We start from the raw sequence: 23,906 nt of genomic DNA, 5'->3' as shown, positions 1-23,906 counted from the left end.
GATCGAATGAGACTAATACGGTCAATATCCGTTCATCCAGTCTGGAGATAATCGAGTGCCAATTTTTTTGTCCACCCACCTACACACATCCACACAGACATTTGCTCAGAACATGATTCTGAATCGATATGTATACGTGAAGGTGGGTCTACGAGGTCAAATTAAAAAGTTCATTTTTCGAGTGATTTTATAGCCTTTCCTCAGTAAGGTGAGGAAGGCTAAACACGTTTTAGACCAGTTTTGAGGTCGCTGTATCTTTTTTAGGACTCTCTTCGGGAAAGTTGTGGAGCAACTTTCAGAGCAACCGATTATGAATCCGGTTTTAATACAGTGTGAAACGTGAATTTTATAAAAATCAAAAACTAAAAAAATTGTTTCTCTCATACAAATTTTCATAGAAAATTAAATCGCTTTGCGCAAAGTGAGGACTATACCAATCGTTCCCAAACTTTGCGGAGTTGTTTAGGACCCCAAAAGGAACTGAAAAAGTGATGTGCTCACTGAATTTGGACAACTTTGTTTTTTTCCATACAACCATATTACACCCTAGTGTGGCATGTTTGTTATAACTTTTATTTAGAAATTTTCACCAAATTATGCTCTTTGAGAAATTTTACTTTTTTGAATTTTGGAACTAGAGGTGGGCAAAAAATGCTTATAAATTAAAGTCAAATTTGTCAGAATTGTGTACACGGTGTACATAAAAGAATAACTCGAGTACAAATATGAGCATTTTAAAATGATTAACTCGGAAAATTTTGCCGAAAACTTAATAGCCATATCCTTACTTCTTTTGCTCGATAAAACTTTGGCATTTATAGACTTTTTTGATTAAATCAGAATGTAGAAAAAAGTTCGCAGAATATTTTCTCAAAATAAAATACCAGAATTTGTTTAATTTTAGCATAAATGAACGCAATTTCGTAAAATTGATAGACATTTTCTTCAAAATCCTAGATTTAAGTTTAGGTGCTCTCCCCATCCAATTATTCGAACGTTTAGACCTATGGTTCTCAAGCGAATCGTCTCGTGTTTCGTTTTTTTTTGTAAATAAAAATGCAAATTAAATAATGCATTAAAGTCTAATGAAAACAAACATAAAAAAACCCACTATTCCCTAAAATAGACAAAATTGTGAAAAAAGAGTGGTTTTGCCCACCTCTATTTGGAACCAAAAATCTGAAAATATGTAGAAGTAGTTATAGTAGTTTATGCAACAGTTTATACAACAAGTTAGTAGTTCATGCAACAAGTTGCGAAAGGAAGATTTTTCAGCACGAATCGTACATTTATCCAACGAGGTTCATCGAGTTGGATAAATACGACGAGTGCTGAAAAAAACAAGTTTTGCAACGAGTTCCATACAACATTTTTTGCAATTCCGAAAAACACTCTTTGGATGAAATTGTAAGTGAAATGTCCATGTTTGTAAATAATGTTGAAAAGTTTTACTTTTTGAAACAAGTGCTGAAAAGTTCAACTTTTCAGCATCCATTTTAGTCCAAAAAAGTATCCACGTGGTTTATGGAAAGCAATAAAAAAATATATTACTTTTGAACAATATACATATATTACTTTTGAACAGTTACACTCTAAAAAATAACCCTGCAAAGTTAGAAAAAACACGAAATTTTAAAATGAAAAATTTTGTTCTAAATGAAAAAATGACCCTTCTGAGTCAATGTAGATTCGAAAAGAACATTAAACTTTCCCATAAAATGACATTTTCCAAATTTTTTTACAGTCGAGTAACGGAAATTGGGAGAATTTTTGAAACTTTTTTAGTGTTTTTTTCGATGAAAAAAACTTTTTTTTCGGAATTCTGAGTACGCCATCAAATCGGGCGTCTAATTTTACATAAAAGTCCTTTGACACCAAATTTCTATCTCATCACCGTTTCAGGCTGCAAATTATTGAAAAATACCTCTTTTTTCGCATGTTCAAAAATTGAAGGGGTCGTACCGCCCCTCAGTCACGAGATATCAAAAAACGGACCTCGGATTCGTGATCAGGGACAAAAGTTACCCCTTAGGACAAAGTTTCACGCAAATCGAAGAGGGGTCAGGGCAACTGCTGTGTGAGTTGGCGGAGAATTACCCATATTGAGTCTTAATAAATAAAATTAGTAAAACCATTTTGGAAATAAAAAAAAGTCATAAGCAAACCACGGTGTACTCACTCCGGTCGCTCGTTGACGGTGCCGAGCTTCACCAGCAGCCGGTACAGCCGGCCGCACTCCATCTCCTTCGCCAGCTCGTCCTCCTGGATATCACATTGGGCTTGCAGGGCGTCGAGCTGCACGTAGAAGCGGGCCCCGATCATCGGCATAATCTCCGTCACCGAGCGGCGGTTGCTGTTGGACAGCAGGTACCTGCGAAGTCAATTTTTTGGGGTTTAGGATGGTTGTTTCTTGATTAAGGAGGTCAAATCAAACGCACAGGATAATGTTCCGCAAGTCCGACGAATAGTGGCGCGATATCAGCTCAATACTGTTCTGGATCTGATCTCGTTGCACGGACTGGAGACTTCGGCAGGCCAACGCCAGGATCAGCTTGCCCAGTGCCGTCAGATCGTCCTGTTGAGAAAGCGAAGTGGTTAATTTTTAAACGCTCAAGTCAGAGCGAAGTCTGCAGACCTGCTGGTGGTGGTTCACCACGGAAAGTGGGTTCGGTTGGTTCGGGTCAAACGTGGCAATGTCGGAAATGGCCGTACAGCTGAACCGTATCCGCTTGCCAGTTATGATGATCTTCGTCGGGTCCAGTGTCCTGCGGAGATCAATCAAAAACTTATTCCAAACTCAACCCATGATTTTTATCTCACTACTAACCGACAGGCCAGACCGGCCTGGTGGATCGACCGCAGGCCGGCCGTCAGCTGGATGATAATTGACCAGATTTCGTTCTCCGGCAGCAGAGCACTGGCGGCAGTTCGGTGCAGGGAACTTTTGTGACTATATTGCAGGGTGGAATGGTTAAAAAATCTATTTCAATCACATTGATCTGGGGAGGCTCATTACCTGAAGGGTCTCGCTTCTCCGGCGAATGGATCGGAATAGCCGTTCGTGGATTCTGCCGCGGGGATGAAGAACTTGGAGAGTATCGTCTGGGAACCGGGGTGGTAGTCGTACACTATCACCAGGGCTGGAACGAAAAAAAAAGAAATTTGGTTAAAATTTTATTAAACATAATTTTGTTTTAGGAATAATTAAAAAGAGCTTAACTATCTAAACTTCAAAGTTTTCACAATATCTAAATTATGTTGATTATTTTTTATCAAACATCTTTTTAATATACTGGGGTAGGAGGACAGAACAAGACAGAACTATTTTTTTTTTTTTCATAAAATTATTTTTATTAGGTCCTTTTCGGTACTGGGACCTGGTTAGGACCGAGTCGGCTTTTGTAATTACAAAAAACTTAATAATTACAGAGGATCTTGTGTGTAAATGTTAGTGGGAGGGGAGCCGATTACCCGCGGCCTACTCGGGGTTAGTAGGGAAGAATTGATGTTAAAGACAAGGCATGGGATGGGAAGGGGGATTGTGTAGGGGTCTTGGTTGGCTCTGCTGGCCTTTGCGTTTTGTCCTCAGCCGCAACTCGGTGTCCAGCTGCTGGGGCGATCTTGCTTTGCATCCGGTGCAAACCAGAAACGACGGCTTTGTGTGAAGGCGAGTTATTCTAACTGAAGGAAAACTAACTGAAGGAAAACTAACTGGAAGAAAACTAAATAGATATTTTGGAATCTGAGAGGAACTGATAGATAGGATAGAGAACATCAAGGTCTAGTTGAGATAGCGCGTCTCGCATCGGGATTTCTGGTGGTCTTCCTCGGGCCCTGAGGGTATCTTTCAACTTAATTCTGTGAGCCTGGTGATCTGGACACGCCCATACGAGATGGTCGATGTCCTGATAACCCTGCCCACAGTCGCATAAGTTCGTATCACTCATGTTGATACGGTAAAGATGAGCCTTGGACGAGTAATGGTTCGACATAAGGCGGGACATCGTTCTGATGAATCCACGCGTCAAGTCCATTCCCTTGAACCAGGCTTTTCTTTGCACCTTAGGTCGTATGGAATACATCCAACGTCCCTTGGTGTCGTCGTCCCATTGTTTTTGCCAATCCAGGAGCGCACGCTGCCTCGGCAAACCGTAGCATTCTTGTAGGCTAATTGGCCTTTCAAAAATGTCTCCACTCTCAGCACCCTTCTTGGCGAGCAAGTCCGCTTTCTCATTACCCGGAATCGAGCAATGAGCGCGGACCCACACCACCGTGATGCTGAAGGACTGAGCCGCCAGGTTGTTTAAAGTCTTGCGTATTTCGGTGAGGAAAAACGCAGACTCCCTGGTCGGCTTCAGAGACCGGATAGCCTCAACAGAGCTAAAGCTATCGGTGAAGATGAAGTAGTGGTCAGGTGGCATGGTCTCGATGATTCGCAGTGCGCAGTAAACCGCGGCTAACTCTGCGACGTAAACCGAACTCGGGTCCTTCAGCTTAAAGAACAGCTGATAAGATTCATGATAAACACCGAAGCCCGTACAGCCGTCGAGCTTGGAGCCATCGGTGAAGAATCTGTTGTTTGGAGGAACATGGTTGTACTTTGATGCGAAGATCGACGGTACTAATCCCCGCAGAAGATGGTTTGGGATACCGCGAGTATCGGCTTTCATGGACGTGTCGAAGCCAATCAGGGTGCTGCTGGTTAACGGAGGCGTGCGCTGTACCGTTGTGCTCGGGCTCCACTCCCACGATGACATAAAGTCATAATATAGAAGCATGCGCCGAGACTCAACGTGAAGGTTCAGCAACGTTTCAAAGTTGTCAATTACCAGTTTATTCCTGTAATCACACCGGATCAGGAACCGGTAAGACAGTTCGTAGTAACGAGTTCGCAGAGGCAATACTCCCGCCAAGACCTCGAGGGTCATGTTGTGAGTTGAGTGCATGCATCCCAAGACAATGCGAAGACTTCGGTACTGTATCCGCTGGAGAACCAACAAGCGTGATTTCGCAGCTGACTGGAAGCAGAAACTGCCATATTCCAGCACCGAGAGTATCGTTGTCTTGTACAGTCGAAGCAGGTCAGAAGGATGAGCACCCCACCGGTTGCCAGAGACACTGCGCAGAAAATTAGTTCTTTGCAGGCACTTTTGCTTCAGGTAGTTAATGTGCTTCCCCCATGTTCCCTTTTGATCGAAGATGGTACCCATGTACATGAAGTGGTCCGACTGCTCGATAGTCTTTCCCGAGAGAGAAAGATTGAGCTGTGCCGGTTCATGCTTCCCTGTAAAAACGACCAGTTCCGTCTTCGCCGGAGAGAATTCAATACCCTTTTCAACTGCCCAATGGGCCAAGTTGTTCAGGGTATCTTGCAAGGGTTCTAGCAGATCGACTTCCTTCTTGGCAGCGATTGAAACCACTGCGTCATCTGCGTACTGTATAAGGGTGCAGTCTCCGGTCAAGCAATCATCGATGTCGCTGACGTAGAAGTTATACATGGATGGGCTAAGGCGTGAGCCTTGTGCCAAACCCATGTAACTTATCCGGGTGATTGCCAGATCACCTTGCACAAAGTGCATGTGTTTTTCTGACAACAGGTTGATGAGGAAGTTGCACATCGTCGGATTGAGACCGCTCCGCCGCAGCTTTACTCCCAACACATCGATGGAGACTGAATCGAATGCACCCTTGATGTCTAGAAAGACAGAAGCCATTTGCTGTTTCTTACCACGGGCTATGTCGATCCCTGTGGCCAGCAAGGCTAGACAGTCGCTTGTTCCCTTGCCTCTCCGGAAGCCATACTGCGTGTCTGACAGCAAGTGCTCTCGTTCCATCCATGGTTCGAGGCGGTCGAGGATCATCTTCTCCAGCAACTTGCGTAGACACGACAGCAAGCTGATTGGACGATACGAGTTGTGGTCGGACGCCGGCTTACCGGGCTTTTGAATGGCAACCACCCGGACCTGTCGCCATTCGTGTGGAATTACGTTCTGCTCCACCAACGTGTTGAACAGTTTCAACAGACGCTGCTTGGCGACGTCCGGAAGATTCTTCAGCAAGCTGAACTTGATCTTGTCCGGACCAGGAGCAGTGTTGTTGCCCGTCAATAGTGCTATGGAGAGCTCTACCATCGAGAAGGGAGGATTAGAATCGCTCCCATCAACAACGTCGAATGATGGTTGTGTCGGCACCGAGTCCGGGCACACCTTCTTGGCGAAATCCAATATCCACTTGTCCGATTTTTCCACACTCTCGTTCGGAACGGAACCTCTTCGCATGGCCCTCGCAACGCGCCACAGAGTGCTCATGGACGTATCTGCTGGTAGTCCTTCAACGAACTCCCGCCAGTACATTCGCTTCTTCCGCTTCAGAGTATTACTGTACCTGCGATCAAGAGCTCTATACCTTTGGAAGTTCGCTGGGGATCCACACTTGCAGAAGTCCACATAAGCTACAGACCTGGCCGCCGAGAGATCCGTACACTCCTTGTCCCACCAGGGAAGTGGAGGGCGCGTTCGGATGTACGGTCCCGGGACGGGTTTTGTCTGAGCTTGTAACGCACTGTCATAGATCAAATTAGCCAGAAACGCATATTCTTCAAGCGGTGCCAACCCAGCTCGCAACTCAACTCCAATGGAGACTGCCTCCGCGTACTGTTTCCAGTCGATATTTCGCGTCAGATCGTAAGGCATCTCCACCGTTGTCGATTGCTGTGGGCCATGGCTAACCAGAATAGCGATCGGCAAATGATCACTGCCACGAGGATCTTGAAGCACGTTCCAGTCACAAAGAACTGCCAGACTGTTAGAACAGAGCGACAAGTCGATGGCACTCGCCTTCGTACCGGACGTGGTTGGCGTTGGTGGTGTTGCAATCCGCGTAACTTGCTTGTCCCTGTTTAGGAGGGTCATCTGAAAGTCGTCGCACAGTTCATGAATCAGATATGCTTGAGGGTCTGTTTTGTGACTTCCCCACTCGGTGCTGTGAAGATTAAAGTCACCCAGAACCAGTCGCGGTGCCTGCAACAGCTCAAGCATACCCCACAACTTTTGTCGAGTTAACGACACCTGTGGGGGAACATAGACGGACACAATGCAAATGTCCAGTCCTCTGATCCTGGCCTGTACTGCGACTGCTTCGATTCCTCCTAGCTTCGGGAGCCAAGACAGAACTATGATATAGTAACAAAATCTATTTTACAGTCCTGACTCAATTATCTGTACTGCCGTTCTACGCATAATTATCCCTTGTCATATTTCGGCGATTTTGACCTTTTGACATTTTTAAGTTTAGTTTGATGTATACTTTGAGAAAAAACAAATAAAATCTGGTGCTTTGTTCGGAAACTCATTAAAAATAACACCAAGTCTATTTGTCCCATCGTTAAACTTCTACGCATAATTGTCCCACCAAGTTTTTTTCTACCACGAAATCATTAGTTTTACGAAGCATTATGTCTTGTTTACCTGTTATATAGCAAGAGGATCACAAATAAGGGTAAAAAACTGCTAACTGGGGCAATTTGGGACTCAAAGGGCGAATAGGAACCTACGGGACAATTATGCGTAGAAACACAAAAATCGATCGTATGATCCCTTAGCTGCCATTCTATGCATAATTGTCCCATGTAATTTTTTGACGATTTTGACTTTCGTTAGTGTATGGATGTATGGACTTACAGATATAAGCTTGATTACATTGCTAATTACTGAATATAGTATATTTTTTTTCAGTGCGGTAAAAACCTGGATAGTAAATAAGCTTAGGTAAATATTTTAACGAGTCAAATCAAAAAGTTGTCAAAGGCAAACTTGAGAAATTGGACGAGCTTCCCGGTAAGAATATTTGCGAGACTGAAAAACCAAGTCTGTCATAAAGAAATTGCCAAAAACCACTAAAAAACCTATTTTTCCAAAAAAAAAAAAATTTAAAATCGCTAGGGGAAATATACCCATTTTAATCACTCTAAGCCGTTCGACCAATTCTAATCACTTTTGCCATTTTCCGCTATTAAATCAACATTTTCAGATGTATCAACAATGGAGAGTTGCTTGCTCACTTTTGTTTGAGCTATTTATTGCTTTGAAACAGTCAAGAACACTTTATTTAAGCTGTAATTCATGACCAAAGTGCTGATAGGCCGATAATAGAAATAGGCTGAAAAAGGGTAAAGTTCCCCTATATCTTCACAAGGATTGGATATATGACAGTGGTCAATATGAAGACTTTTATATAAAATTGTCTGGAAAATCGATTCCCACTATTGGTTTATGATAATTTTGGATGTTTAGACCACTTTAAAAAAATGATTTTAGTAAATGATTTTCATATTTTTTAGGAGAGACATACCACTCTGCATTTTTTGTGAGACTTTTTGTAATATCTTAGGCTATTTCTTCAAAAGTTTTGAACGAAAAAAAACGTGACCTCACCTTTGAATTTAACTTTCAAAGTTGAAAATTGAAAAATCTCATAGAAGTGGCGTGAATTTCTCTTTCAGTGTATTTTTTTAGAAAGCCCGTCCAATTTCCTCAAGTTTGTCATTGACCACTTTTTGATACCATGCATCGGCTTTGAGACACAGTAGTTTTTAAATTATAAAATACAAAATTATTTAAATAACTTACACCTTTTTCAAATGTCATTTTTGAGTACAATTGGCTCCATATATACAAAAATGGCTTATATAGGTCTAGGATAACATGGCTGAAAAGTTTCATTGAAATCGGAGAGGGTCGGTTACAAAAGTATCAGATAAATTCCTGATTATTTTTCTATTCAGATTGTTAAACTGGAAAAATTATTGAGAAATTAATAATCGCGTCAAATTTTTTTTTATCATTTAGGGTATTTGGCCCTATTTTGGGCCTACTAAGCGGAGCGCACTTTTAATTGATGTATTCTCAAAGGCTGCTATAGGCAGCCTTGCTTTTATTACATGAATAAGTTGGTTTTTTAATGCTAATGCTCTTACTTAATCACATTTTTGACGAAAATACTTTACATTTCTGTATAAGCCCGAGAAACTGAAACATTTTTTGTCCCTATTTTGGGGATATTGCTTCTAGCATTCGACCTTCTTTGTTCATATTTTCGGCCTACCTTCAGCCGCACAAATTCGGTCGACAAACATGCTCAATCATTGTGATGTTTTAAGCCACAAATCAACATTAGAAAGATTGATTTCATTTGCATTACGTGGATAGTTAGCTTGGACATGATTTGTATCATTCTTTACGAGTTTTAAACATAATTAAACATTTGTTGCGTAGCCAAACAACAAGCCCGTAATATGCAAGAAACACTGTAACTGTAAGTGTCAAATGGACTGAATATAGAGCCATTCTCTCCGAAATGGACGAAGTTATTAATCAGTTATTTTATTGATTTGGTGGCAGTTTAGTGATTGTTTTTGCAGTGGAATTGTGGCACCCACCGATAAGAACATATTGCCGGTGGTTGGAGATTCGGGGGACGGCTTTCATTCGTGTGCTGCTGAGTGATGAAAGCCGGGCGCTGAGTGTCAACAAGCGGTAAGCAAAAGTGGTGAAAATTTTCGCCCTAATGGGCAATTAGCAATTTGCCAAGAAAATAGTGAAGAGAGCTATTTTTATTGCTTTATTTCTAATTTAGAAGGAAGAAGTAAATTATTCTTGCCCACCAAAATGAAAATAATGACTGCACGTATCATTATCAAGTGGCAGATTCCTGCCGGATTTGGTGAAATGCTCAATTTCGTTGAATTAAGTTTAGTAGACCCAAAATAGGTACTATTCCCAAAATAGGGACAAATACCCTAATAAACTGGAATCGTCAATCAGTTAAAAAACTTTTTTTTTGAAACGTGTAGTCGAATGTGCTCTATATTTTATTAGGAATGTGTTTAAAGTAAAAAAAAACATTAGAGGTAATTAATCTTCTTTGAAACCTTTGAACTAATAACTCAGGCAATTGATCGCATTCCTCAATAGTTTTTTAAAGTTGTTTTGAGGATAAGACTGATTGTTTTGGAGAGAAAAAAGATAATGAGATAAAAAAATACAATGTTTTTAATGAGTAACAAAATACTGAATGCATCCCTAGGGTAATATAACAATTAAAGAGGTCTACATTCTGCTAGATTTATCAACCTTTAATCTTCATTTAATAACGGAGAAATTTATCGTACGCAGATCACTAGAGTATTGAACACCATATTGAAATGCTGCTGATTTTCGTTAGTGTTTTACTTATTCCGGGCAGTCATTGCATTGAAGGAGCGTCCCTAGGAGAGCAACTTACGACCGTTTTTCGAAAACTGTTAATCAAAAATCCTTCAACAAGAGATATTTGTGTGCTGCACGACGACACCAAAACCCCGCACTCCTGGGATGACTTTTTGGAGGAATTTACTGTTGAAATGTTAAGTCAAGAGTCAGGATTTGTAGTGACTCATGAGTTTAGCCCTAGAAAGTGTAGTTTATATTTGATTTGTCTTGACGCATTAACGAGCCCAGCATTTTATGTAAACAGGTTTCTACAAGCTAAAAAGTGGAACCGTTATGCAATTGTCGTATTTGTTACCACGATCGATGAAGAAGACAAACAGCTTTACCGTTTTCTAGCTTATAATTTGGGAATAATTTATTCTGTTCATGTTAAGAATGTAGGAAACGAATGGTCAGTTCAAATTTATGATTATTTTAGAAACCATTTATTCCACCCCAGAAATGTGACTGAAGTTCAGTGCTATTTTGAGAAGGATCAACTTTCAAACATCATGGGCTATCAGTTTGGAGTTTTGCTCTTCCATAAACTGCCATTCGTGATGCTGGACAGTGATGGCATTTATGGACCTCATGTGAAGTTGGTGAAAACGTTTGTTCGTCATGTTAATGCCACAATGAAATTTTATTTTGCACCCTCGAAAAACGTGGATGTTACACAAATTGTGCACTCGTTTGTATATAAAACTCTCAGCATGTTTAATATTTTGATGATAGTACCGCTGTACAGCGAAAGCATGATCGCCCGATCCCAGGACGGGTATTGTTTCATGGTGCCTGAGGTATTAATTGGAAGTTTTATCAACCATTTATTACGGCCGTTCATGAACGTTCTTTGGATAGCAATAGGATTTTTTGGGATTGTGATCTTTCTTATAAGCTACAAATTTACTAACATATTTCCTCGTGGAATAATTCATCAGATTTTCTACGGAGAACTTGTAGCTGGACACAAAATGATGTCGATAGAACGTTTCACCTTATTCTCACTTGGCGTAGTAGTTTTTATGCTGAGCAATGCCTACCTTGCCAAGCTATTTCAAATGGTTCTGGAAGTAGAATATTTACCACACCTGGCAAACATCGAAGAAATTGCGGCAACTGATCTAACTATTTATTGCCATACCATAGGAATCGCTCTGCTACTTACGCAATTTTATCCTAACCTTAAAAATCAAATACAAATTATTTCAAATGACACCATTGGCAATCTAAAAACGAACGTATTATTCGATCAATGTTCGTACGCACAAATGCACATGGTTTCGATAGAAAACTTTTTCCCGGGAACGCGTATCAAGCGTTACTACCTTCTACCACAGACTATTTCGATTTGGGACGAAGTTTACACCCATTCGAGGCTGCAACCGTTTGGCAAAAGATTCGAAAAGGTTTACAACAAAATGGACGAAGCAGGGCTACTGGACCTCTGGATGACGCAAACAAAAAACAAATGGCAGTATTTTCCGCAAGCGCAGATGAAGATCATCGACGAGGATCATTTGTTTTCACTTTGGAAGCTTTTGGCGGGAGGATTTGGGGCGAGTTTGTTTGCATTTGCGGCAGAACTGATCTGGAAGGTTGCAACTGGTTACTACAAAGTAGGAAAACATTTAGCTAAAAAGCAACATTATTGAGTGAGAATTGTGAATTGTATATTTGAAGCTATCAATAATGAATACACCCTACTTAAGCATGAGATAAGATTTTTTACAGATTTAACCAGCAAATCTTGTCGCGTGACACTTTTTGACGTTACGAAACGCATTTTAATGTTTGAACTTGAATAAACAAAAAAACAGAGCACGCAATGTAAACAACAACAACCACGTTTTGTTTGGCTGCCCATCCTGTGCGTTGTCCCGAAGTTTTGTTGAATGTGGTTGCCAGAGTCCCTGAGTATTGGTTAAAATTGTTTACATTAGTCGGGCAAGTACGTGTGTCAAACGCGTACTGACCTGATACCCCTTTGGCCAGTTGTCGCACTTGCAGCAATTTTTAGTGTGTTTCAAGATAGCACGATCAGATCGAAACTTCTTTCATATGAAGAGTAACATCAATTACTTTGGAATTACTTTGGAAATTTAAATTTTGGAGAAGGTCAAAAGATGCATAAAATGGCGTCCTAAGCAACACGAGAAAAGGCCGAAAAAGGATTTTAACAACTAGGGGAACAGCATCTAATTCCAGCGTGCCTCTAATGTTGGCAGGTCAGGACTTTGACATTCAATTAAAGCTAATTAAAAGCGTTTTCAACTGGAATCGAGTGATAATTAGCTCAATAAGAAGTGTGCAAGCAAGATTTTATCAAAAGTTTTGCAAAATTAGTTGTTTAAATAGTGAAAATCAGCGAGTGCTTAACCTGCCAAACATACAAGAATTTCCCCTAGAACTATTTTGCAAATTCCAAAACTATACGATTTTTTTTATAAAACTCGAATTGTACAACTATAGCTGGCCTTCACGGCTACTTTTCAACTGCGGGTTTGGTAAATCAGGGCCCCGGCGCTGGCCTGATATACACAGCTAAAAAAGTAGTAATCCAGCTGCGTGTAAAAGGCCTGGGTGTAAAATAAATATTGCATTATTTTATGAAATTTTATGTGATTTTACAACCTGAAATATGTAGCCCATCAGTATGGGAAACCTACTTGACCAAAATGTCAAGCTCATATATGCGTTTATCCGAACAGCTTTGCATCGGTGTGATGGACCAGTGGGCTAAGGCGCCAGTCCGTAACATTGGCAATATGGCGTCGTTTATTTACCAACATGAGATTGTTTGTGGACAAACCAAAAAAACATTTTTCGTGCAATTTTCTATAGCCGCTGTGTATGATTTTAAAGTCATACATAATAAACATAATTTCGTTGAATTCTAGAACAGAAAAAATGTATTTAAACCGCTTTCATCGCGATTCTAAGCAACATTACGCAACGAATCATCGTGCCTTTAGTAAACCACCACGCAACGTAAACAATAACAAACACGTTTGTTTGGTTGACCATTCTGTACAAACCCGAAATGTCGTTGAATTTGGTTGCCGAAGTCCCAGCTTATAATTACAAATGCTTACGGTATTCGAGCTCGTACTTGTGTCAAACGCGTTCTGACCTGAAATCCATTTGACTATTTGTCGCACTTAAATCAATTTTCAGGGTGTGGCGTAGTTTTTCCAGATTCTGTTGAATATCTCAGGATTGAAATCAAATGTTGAGGATCTGTAAAGGTGAGCTGCACCAAATGGCGTTGTCAACTCAATTTGGTCCAAAATGCACGTGCGACAAGTTAGCACGAAAGCGACGAAATGTTGCACTCAGGAATACTTTACTTTTGATGCTGAAATCGTATGATTTTGGTTAAATTTTGAACTCCGTTGAATGTTTTGTTTTTGTAGTCACTCTTTTTTGAATCTTTTTTTAGTTTTTGTGCCAAACGTCGCCATGTGAGCTCGCAAAGAAACATAACAAACGCAAATCCATAACCACACACAATTAGTTTCCACAGTGAAATCAAGTCGTTGAAGGTGACACGATCAATCGAGGGTAAGCGATTGTAACGCGTATGCTCAAGGTACCATTTCATCCAAACATGAAGCAACCCAGCATCAAACAGCATTTGATAGAATTGTATGAACTTGTTTCTAAATGGTAGCAACTTTGAGTGGGTGTATGCACCTTCAAACATGAATAGTTTCTCCTCGAGTTGGTAGAGCCACTTTTTCCCCGTTATTCTGTTGACATTGCCAAAGCTTTCAAGAAACATTGAGCTGTAACTGCAGCCTTTTATGTACGCATTCTTGGCGGATGATTGGTCATTGTTTATATGTTTCGTTCGAAGCTGTTTGCCGAATAATGGCTGCAGATATACCCCAGCGTATTGAAAGGAGCAGTGCACGAGGTAATCGTTGTCAACGAGCTCCTTAACATTTCTAAGATGTGGCTGGTACTCATACTCGAATAAAAATTGGAAAATTTAAGCTTCATAGGCACTACTCAATATGAATACTAATAAAATACTCGAAAATAGAGTGAAACGCTCAATGCGTTTCATTTTAAAGTCTGCAATTAAAGTGCCATAAAACACTTGCTTCAAAATGCCTCGAGGAAATGCTTCTCGGAATTTGTATTCAACCACAAAGCACAACACTAGTAAAACACCCATTGCAATCCAGAGAACGCCACTAAATGGTCGCATCATATGGTTGAAAATTGTTCCGATAAGCAGTTCCGGTACAAGAATACAAAGTCCTTGGTCATAAAACAAAACTTGTTGTTCTGAATATAACGAAATCAACCGTAATACGTTGACCACACTGACTGTTCTGTGAATAAACGCATGCTGCAATGTTTGATCGTTCCAACGATACTCAGCAAGCTTAAAATTGAATGTAGCATTTATATGCCTGGCGAACACAGTCATAACATTAACATCCAAACCTTGCACATATGGTTCCACAAACAAAAACGGATCATTTGCAATAAACAAAACCGAAAAAGCAAACCCATTGACATTCCCAATCCGATCCTGCCTCAAAACTCCCTCAATCTCATTCACTTGCAATTTCCGGTAAGCATTCGGTATGAAATCATGATATAGTATCGTAAAAAGACCATCGTTTTCACCCAAAGTGACATGCACCGAATTCGTGATCGCCAACATGTGCACGTGGCAAGAGTAGTAGTACTGGGCAGTCACCTCTTCATCACTGTCAACCTCACCGGTGGCGGTCAAAAACACAAACTTTGCAAACCGATCCCCAAAATCTCGCAATTCGTTCACCCTAGCGTTGAACTCAACATTCAGCATTCGATGGTTCAGATAAATTATATAAAACTCGCACTTTTTTACTTTTCCATGATCGGCCAATCGTCTAACCGCGAAGCGACCATCACTCGAAATTTCTCCCAGGAAATCATCCAGAAATGTCCGCCACGAGTTGCTTGCACTGTCGTACAGAATGCAAATGTTCGCGTGGGATGCCGATTTTTTCACGATTTCCGCAAGCTTTATCCCGATGCTCAACTTTGCGGCACTGCACGACGCAACTAGAAATAATAGTTTGACCAGCAACATTTCGCAACAGAATCCCTTCAAGGTTGACGGTGAAATGTAGACGAGTTTTCTAAACACACTACAAGCGTTGTTCAAAATGAAGTCTCTCGAGAATGGAAAGAATTGATGTAGCTTTCATTAGGCAAATAAACATAGAATTGAAAGATATGAAAGATATCAGGCCTGCAAAAAGTTTCCAACCCAGCGTAAACATGAAGCAAACCAAAATTTCAGTTCACTGCTAGCTTTTGACTGTAAGCCTACTGTGTCCGTTCAACCACTGCCGCCTGACTCGTGCCGGTCGGCTGCTGGAGAATGAGAGACGTGAAAAAATGGAAAAAATGAGATACACTCATTCAACTCGTGTCATATGACTGACTCGTAATATTCTCTTTAAAAACTTTTTTTAAACAATTGAATAGTTTTAGACTGTGCAAAACACTCAAAACAACCATAACTTATGTTCAAAATTACATATCCACGCATAAATACAAACTTTTTGTGTAAATAATTGTTTCTTTATGTGTGTGCGTGCAACGTCGAATGAGCGTTGATCGACCACTGCCACGCATTGCAGCTGCTCAATGAGCTAGGGCACTCACGACTGCGCCGGGTTTGTCTATGTCACGGTTTTGCGATTCAGTGAATGGAGATAAAAAATTCGTGTCAGCGTCGCCGATTTTCGCGTCATGACCCCTGACATTTTCAGCAATGATAGATATAACCAAAAATGCATTTTTTGCTGGCATTCAAGGACTTGTGCCGGTGGTCGAACTGGGTCCTAATCATGGATCCTCGTAGATAAAAAAAACGTTTTTCAGATCAGGGTACCCCCTACAGTCACCCTTACAAATGGTGCACAAAGTACACTAGCGCGACTGCCGAATGTTAAGGAGCTCTTAACTCGCCTTACTGCATATAAAAAGGTAGGTAAACCTCTTGGGCACTATGCACATTTTGTGATGAAACATGTTTTGTTCAGAAACTCATGCCGAACATTTTGCTGCAAGAAGCTCAAGAAAATATGATTTCTGTAAGAAGTTGTATAACAAAAAATACAAATAAAAAAGGTGTAAAAAAAGTTTGCACACAAATCACCGTAAATCCAGTGTCCTAACTCCAAATAGACACACTTGACTGATGAAAAAATATTTTTATAAAAGTTTATATAACTCTAGAAATTCTACATAAAACTTATCTAAACTTAATTTTGCAAACTTTTTATTTATCTAAATGTCAATATGTTACCATTAAGTTGCTAAATATACATTTTGGAGTGGGTCAAACACCGTTTTGGGGGTCTTTTTATCGATAGAATTGATTCAAAGTCAAGAGTGAGTGCATAATTGACAAAGGGTGCTGGCGTGGTCGTAAAAAAAATATTCGGAGTGAAAAGTGATTTTTGTTTTGTGTGTGCCTTTTGTTTCGCATTTTTGTCGTGTATTGTGTGCTGCGAGGAGAAGATTACCCTCTGAAAATGCAGCGTCATCAGTGCATAATTGACAAAGGGAGCGCGTGGTCGTTAAAAATATTCGGAGTGAAAAGTGATTTCTTTTGTGATTTTTAAAGCCCTTCCTATATCATCGTTGATCGGAAGGCACGGCGTCGGGTGGATTGTGTTTAAATTTTTCGAATAAGGTTTTATTTTTTTTTGCGGTGAAAAAGCCATTTCTATATAATGAACGAAAGACGCACTGGCAATTTTGATCGTTGAGTTAATAGTGGAGCAAAATAACTGTGTGTGAGTTATTTTGTGGGTTAACCAGAAAGACCTTCCCATAGCATCGTTGCTCGGAAGGCTCGCCGACGGGTCTGTTATGAAAGTCCTCCCCAAAGCGTCGTAGCTCGGGAGGCATCGAAAAGCCAATACCTTATCCTACTAACCCAAAAAAAAAATAATCACGTGATGCTTGAAGGAGATGCTGTTGATTCAACGGTCTCAAGCGGTATCAACAAGTATATAGCGAAAAACTATGTGCTTGATGAGTCTGCAACTTCAACTATCGGACTAACATTCCTCCCTGTCGTTGAACTGCAGGCTTCTTGGGAGGGCGCCGGTATTGACTAATAAAGTGGAGATCTTCAGAGGTTAAACAGTGAACGGATGGTTGGCTCCCACTGACCATTTTTGATCCATTGTTTAACTTCAGCTGATCTGTCAATAACGGAGTAGCAGCTCATTGGCAGTCAACCATGCTCATGCTCAGAATTGATTCAAAGTCAAGAGAATTGTTCCCTCAAAATTTTTTGAGGGCTCAGTGCCAACCATAATACCAAATGTGTTAATTTGTGAATTGATACAATAAATCTGTAACAAGTGTCATTCATCGACATATTACCACGCCTTGCTTACCAAGCTGTGGTTGCCGAGGCAGTTAAGTAATTGGTTTAGAATTTCCAAGGTCTCTGGTTCGATCCCGTAGTCGTGTTTTGTCTTGATGGATGATTTTTTTTTTCGCAAATGAACCTCGAGGCAATAGTTCTCTCGCCCACCTCGAGTTGTGTTTTCTGTATCCAACGGTGAAATGGTGATTTGTCAACATAAAACTGTATTTATGTAATTTTTTCAAAAGGTGTACAAACTTTTTTTGCACCTTTTTTCATTTTTGTAATAGTATTTGCTCCCCGAGTAGGCTGCGGGTAATCGGCTCCCCTCCCACAAACATTTACACACAAGATCCTCTGCAATTACTCTTAGCTTTGAGTAAAATGTTATTACAAAAGCCGACTCGGTCCTAATCAGGTTCCAGCACCGAAAAGGACCTAATAAAAATAATTATATGAACAAAAAAATAGTATTTGCTATATATGCTGCAGCTTCTATGTACCCCTGGATTCGAACTGACGACCTCTGGATTGTTAGTCCAACTGCCTACCAGCGACTCCACCGACACAGGACCCTGAGAAACGACTCCTACACCTGGACTGAGCTGACGACCTAACCTCTAGGTTAGACCGGGGCCAACATTTACTTCCCCGTCCGACGGAAGGCATGATCAGACAAATCTCGTCTCGAAAAATGACACCGGGACCTTCTGGAATCGAACCAAGGCCGACTGGGTGAGAGGCAAACACGCTCACATCAAACACCAAAAATCAGGATCAACTCGGCTCTTTTGCACTTTTAGGCAAAGTTGTAGGGAATTGAATTTCCTACAAAAATCTCGCACTTGACAATTTTGGGCAAGACCCACACCACCTGGCAGAAAAATACTGAAACGATGTCTTTCTGCACACATTTTTGTGATTTTTCCCATATAAACTTCAACGATAATAAGCGACCCTTAAACCTTAAGCGATTTGGCTCAAAATTGGCCTAAGGAATCGAGTCAGAGGGTATTCCTGATGTTTTTTTATTGCCACCCTAGTGTAGATACTTTTTTTTAACGTACTGTGAATGAATGACGTGAAATGATTCTAGCCGAAGTAGGAGTAGGAGTATTTTAATGTTTTTGCCTTCCTCACTGAGGTAAGGCTATAATCCTGCTCTAAAAATGAACTTTTTATCAAAAGCTCGAAGACCCACCTTCATATATACATATCGACTCAGAATCGAAAACTGAACAAATGTCTGTGTGTGTGTGTATGTGTGTGTGTGTATGTGTGTGTGTGAGTATGTATGTATGTGTTCAAAAATCTTGCCAAGTTTTCTCAGCACTGGCTGAACCGATTTTGATCGAACCAGTTGCATTTGACTTGGTTTAGGGTCCCATACATCGCTATTGAATTGTTTGAAGTTTCGATAAGTAGTTCAAAAGTTATGTATAAAAATGTGTTTTCACATATATCCGGATCTCAATTATATGCATGTAAACGATGTCCGGATCCATCATCCGACCCATCGTTGGTTAGGTAATCAAGAGACCTTTCTAACGAGTCCACAACATCGAAGATCTGGCAACCCTGTCTCGAGTTATGACCACTTAAGTGATATTTATGTACTTTTTTGAAGCCGGGTCTCACTTAAATGCATGTAAACGATGTCCGGATCCATCATCCGACCCATCGTTGATTAGATAATCAAGAGACCTTTCCAACGAGTCCACAACATTGAAGATCTGGCAACCCTGTCTCGACTTATGACCACTGAAGTGATATTTATGAACTTTTTTGAAGCCGGATCTTACTTAAATGTATGTAAACGATGTCTGGATCCATCATACGATCCATAGTTGGTTAGGTAATCGAGAGACTTTTCCAACGAGTCCACAACATCGAAGATCTGGCAACCCTGTCTCGAGTTATGACCACTTAAGTGATATTTATGTACTTTTTTGAAGCCGGGTCTCACTTAAATGCATGTAAACGATGTCCGGATCCATCATCCGACCCATCGTTGATTAGATAATTAAGAGACCTTTCTAACGAGTCCGCATAATTGAAAATCTGGCAACCCTGTCTCGAGTTATGACCACTCAAGTGATATTTATGTATTTTTTGAAGCCGGATCTTACTTAAATGTATGTAAACGATGTCTGGATCCATCATACGATCCATAGTTGGTTAGGTAATCAAGAGACTTTTCCAACGAGTCCACAACATCGAAGATCTGGCAACCCTGTCTCGAGTTATGACCACTTAAGTGATATTTATGTACTTTTTTGAAGCCGGGTCTCACTTAAATGCATGTAAACGATGTCCGGATCCATCATCCGACCCATCGTTGATTAGATAATTAAGAGACCTTTCTAACGAGTCCGCATAATTGAAAATCTGGCAACCCTGTCTCGAGTTATGACCACTTAAGTGATATTTATGTACTTTTTTGAAGCCGGATCTTACTTAAATGTATGTAAACTATGTCCGGATCCATCATCCGACCCATCGTTGGTTAGGTAATCAAAAGAACTTTCCAACGAGTCCACATAATTGAAGATCTGGCAACCCTGTCTCGAGTTATGACAACTTAAGTTATATCTGTGTACTTATTTTTCTGGACCTAAAAAAAAAAGCTGAAATATGTGTCCAAACCACTCATATTACCCATTGTTGGTAACAAGTGAGGAAGGCATCAACCACATAGGTGGATTAAGTTAGTTTTTAATAATTGAAACCACTTGTCCGAACTTAAGTTCGCAAAGAAACATAACACACGCCAACCCGAATCCGTATGTAACAAGTTTCCACAGAGATATCAAATCGTTGAAGGTAACAACTTTAACCGTGGACAAGGGAGTGTAACGTGCATCTTCAATATACCAACCGATCCAGTAATTTAGCAAACCAGCATCAAACAACCTGTCGTACACTTGCACGAACTTGTTTTTAAACGGTAGTAGCTTTGAGTGCGTATATGCAGTTTCAAAGATTTGAAGCGTTTCCTCAAGTTGGTAAAGTATTTTTTTACCCGAAATCGGGTCTACGTTGCCGTGGCTTACAAGAAATGTTGCAGCAAAGCTGCAACCCTTAAGATATGCACGTTTTTCGGCGAACTGCTCACTTTTGTCGTAATTTAAACGCAGTTGTTTCCCAAAAATAGGCTGAAGATAATGCATTGCGTTATGCAGCTTGGAAAGTACGAGATAATCGTTTTCGATTAGGTCTTGAATCGTTTTGAGATGCAGTTGATACTCTTTTTCGAACATCAGCTGAAACAGTTTGACCTCGTAGGCGTTGCTCAGAAGAAAAACTGTTAAAATGAGCGAAAATAGGGTGAATCGTTCAGTGCGTTTCATTTTGTTACTTGCTATAAGAGACCCGAAAAATACTTGATTGATAATACCGCGAGGAAAGGTGACTTTAAATTTGTTTCCGATGGCCATACCCAACGCAAGTGAAACAGAAATAGCGATCCAGCAATCGATACTAAACGGTCGCATCAAATGGTTGAAAATCGATCCGATTGGCACCTCTGGTACAAGGACACATAGTCCGTTATTTTGAAAAAATAAAAATTGTTGCTCGGCAAACGGTTCAATCCATCTTAATACGTTGACGATACCTACTGCCCTGTCAATTAACGCATTCCGCAGTGTTTTTTCGTTCCACCTGTGCTCAGAAAGCTCAAAATAAAGAGAAGCATTAATAAGTTTCGCAAAAATAGTCATAACAAAATAATCCAAACCTTGCAGGGTTGGCTTTTTGAACAGGAAAGGAATGTTATCCATTAACAGTACCACTATCGGATATCCGTTTACGTTCCCAACCCGGTCCAGTCCAAACACATCCTCGATCATATCCACTTGCAACTCTTGATACACATTCGATATAAAATCGTGATGAATCACCGTGAAAAGTCCATCCGATTCGCCCAATGTAACGTGCACCGAATTCGTGATCGCCAACAAGTGCACGTGGCAAGAGTAGTAAAACCGAGCAGTTTCCTCCTCGTCGCTATCCACCGTGTCCGTTGAGCTCAAAAATACAAACTTTGCAAACCGATCCCCAAAATCTCGCAATTCGTTCACCCTAGCGTTGAACTCAACATTCAGCATTCGATGGTTCAGATAAATTACATAAAAATCACACTTTTTTACGTTTCCATGAACGGCCAATCGTCTAACCGCGAATCGACCATCACTCGAAATTTCACCCAGGAAATCATCCAGAAATGTCCGCCACGAGTTGCTTGCACTGTGGTACAGAATGCAAATGTCCGCGTGGGATGCCGATTTTTTCACGATTTCCGCAAGCTTTGTCCCGATGCTCAACTTTGCGGCACTGCACGACGCAATTAGAAATAAAATTTTACTCAGCAACATGCCACAACAAAAGCTCTTCAATGTTGATGGTGAAATGAGTACGTGTTCTCAAAACACGGCCTTTTAAATGAAATCTCTCGAGAACGGAAAATATAAAAAAAAATAAATATGCGATTGAAATTTATGAATTGAAACAATAGAAAAGTTATCTATATTATACCCCCCAAAATCATTCCATTGCGATACGATTTCTAGAAACATAGAAAAAGGTGCAGGTAGTTATGTTACACATGACCAGAATGACAAAAAACTATGCACAAAGCTCTTTTTGAAGGTTATGTCAGAAACAATGGTTACTGAGACAAGAAAAAATAATAATTCTTGCACCCCCTCTTAGATTTACTTTTACTTTTTTGTAGGCACTTTTTCATTAAATTTTAGAAAATCGGTTGGAATCAGTTTTCAAAATGCTTTAATGACGCAGGGTGGCCACCTCGGGAAAAAACCGGGAAAAACCGGGCAAAACTCGGGAATTTGACTAACAAACCGGGAAAATATTTTAAGTTTAGTTAAAATTCGACAAATTCCTCTTAAATGACTTCAACGAATATTTTTCTCTATTAGAATATTATTCTAGTTATTCTAAATGAAGAATTCAGGAAAATAATGTTTGAATTTGTGTAATAGACTCAAGCAAGGGAAAATTCTCGTATGTTTGGCAGGTTAAGCACTCGCTCCTAACTCCATCCAATTTGCTGATTTTCACTATTTAAACAACTAATTTTGCAAAACTTTTGGTAGAAACTTGCTTGCTCACTTCTTATTGAGCTATTTATCACTCGAGTTCAGTTGAAAACGCTTTTAATTAGCTTTAATTGAATGTCAAAGTTCTGACCTGCCAACATTAGAGGCACGCTGGAATTAGATGCTGTTCCAGCGGTTGTTTTTTTTCTGTTGAGTATTCCATGATATATTTCTATGACAGTGGGGAGAAACAACTACGACTACCAGCCACCGGACCCGGTTTAAAAAACATATGTTTGATAACCTGCAATTTTTCCGATCAAGTTCGCGGTGCAATAGAAAATTTACTCGGCGCTATGATTTTTGAAGTCTTATTAAAATAAGTATTGAATTTCATAAGCACAATAAACCATTTATGTTTTTTTATTATCTATTTCAATATCAACTTGAGGGTGCACAGCAGCCAAGAAAGTTGTTGTCTTTTTATTACAAAATTGTCATTCTTACGGATTTAACCCTTCAACAATATGATTGTAAAAAGAGTCAAAATCCTTTTTTTGTTTTTTTTTTGTAAACTGTAACTTCAGGGAATAAATAACCGATAGTTCCCATAATTTCAAAGATACTAAAATTTGCGTACCGAAAATCGTGGTGCAAAAAGCTTAGCTTGTGTGCGCCGTTAAAAATAAGAATACAGTTCAGACCCGATTTTCCTGGGGAAAAAAAATATAAATATTGAAATAAAAAGCCACAGTTTCAACATTTGCATGGAGATTGTGTTTTAAAATGCATTTTACACTAGTTCAGTTGTTTTGCAATCATCAGTTTTCAAATAATGTAAAATTTGACGAAAACTAAAATTTTAACGAAAAAACGTTACTTAATCCACCTTTAGGTGGTTGGTGCCTTCCTCATATTCATAAAGTCAATACATTCAGTCAGGGTCGTGCACAGGATTTTCGAAAGGGGAGGGTTTTCTCGAAAGGGGCGCATGGGGTGCTTGTTTAGATGGCGAAAGGGCGCTAACAGTGAATCTTTAATCTCAATAAATAATACTTTGGTATATTTTACATATATTTTGCTGGTTCGAATCCCGAGGCGGACGCTCTAAAATTTCTAAGTGTAAATATGGGTATCCGGCGCCGTCGCTCTGTGCCTTTCTCAAACAGGGCGGCGAAGTCCTTGTAGTTAAAAAGAAGA

At 40.1% G+C, this 23,906-nt stretch overlaps 1 protein-coding gene across 2 annotated transcripts in view; it reads right to left on the bottom strand.

The window, feature by feature from the left end:
• Window positions 1–23,906, bottom strand: part of LOC120427232 (PAN2-PAN3 deadenylation complex subunit PAN3) — a 98,620-nt gene that overhangs the window by 3,477 nt on the left and 71,237 nt on the right. For both annotated transcript variants that reach the window (XM_052711159.1, XM_052711160.1), the window contains 5 exons: window positions 3,017–3,140; window positions 2,828–2,950; window positions 2,636–2,765; window positions 2,439–2,575; window positions 2,180–2,371 (listed from right to left, as the gene is read on the bottom strand). In XM_052711159.1, the coding sequence (XP_052567119.1) occupies window positions 2,180–2,371; window positions 2,439–2,575; window positions 2,636–2,765; window positions 2,828–2,950; window positions 3,017–3,140 (706 nt within the window). The remainder of the gene's footprint in view (window positions 1–2,179; window positions 2,372–2,438; window positions 2,576–2,635; window positions 2,766–2,827; window positions 2,951–3,016; window positions 3,141–23,906) is intronic.

This window comes from Culex pipiens, chromosome 3, assembly GCF_016801865.2.
Source record: "Culex pipiens pallens isolate TS chromosome 3, TS_CPP_V2, whole genome shotgun sequence".
Lineage (NCBI taxonomy): Eukaryota > Metazoa > Arthropoda > Insecta > Diptera > Culicidae > Culex > Culex pipiens.
Note: the sequence above shows the minus strand (reverse complement) of the source record. Positions and strands in the feature narration are given on the sequence as shown.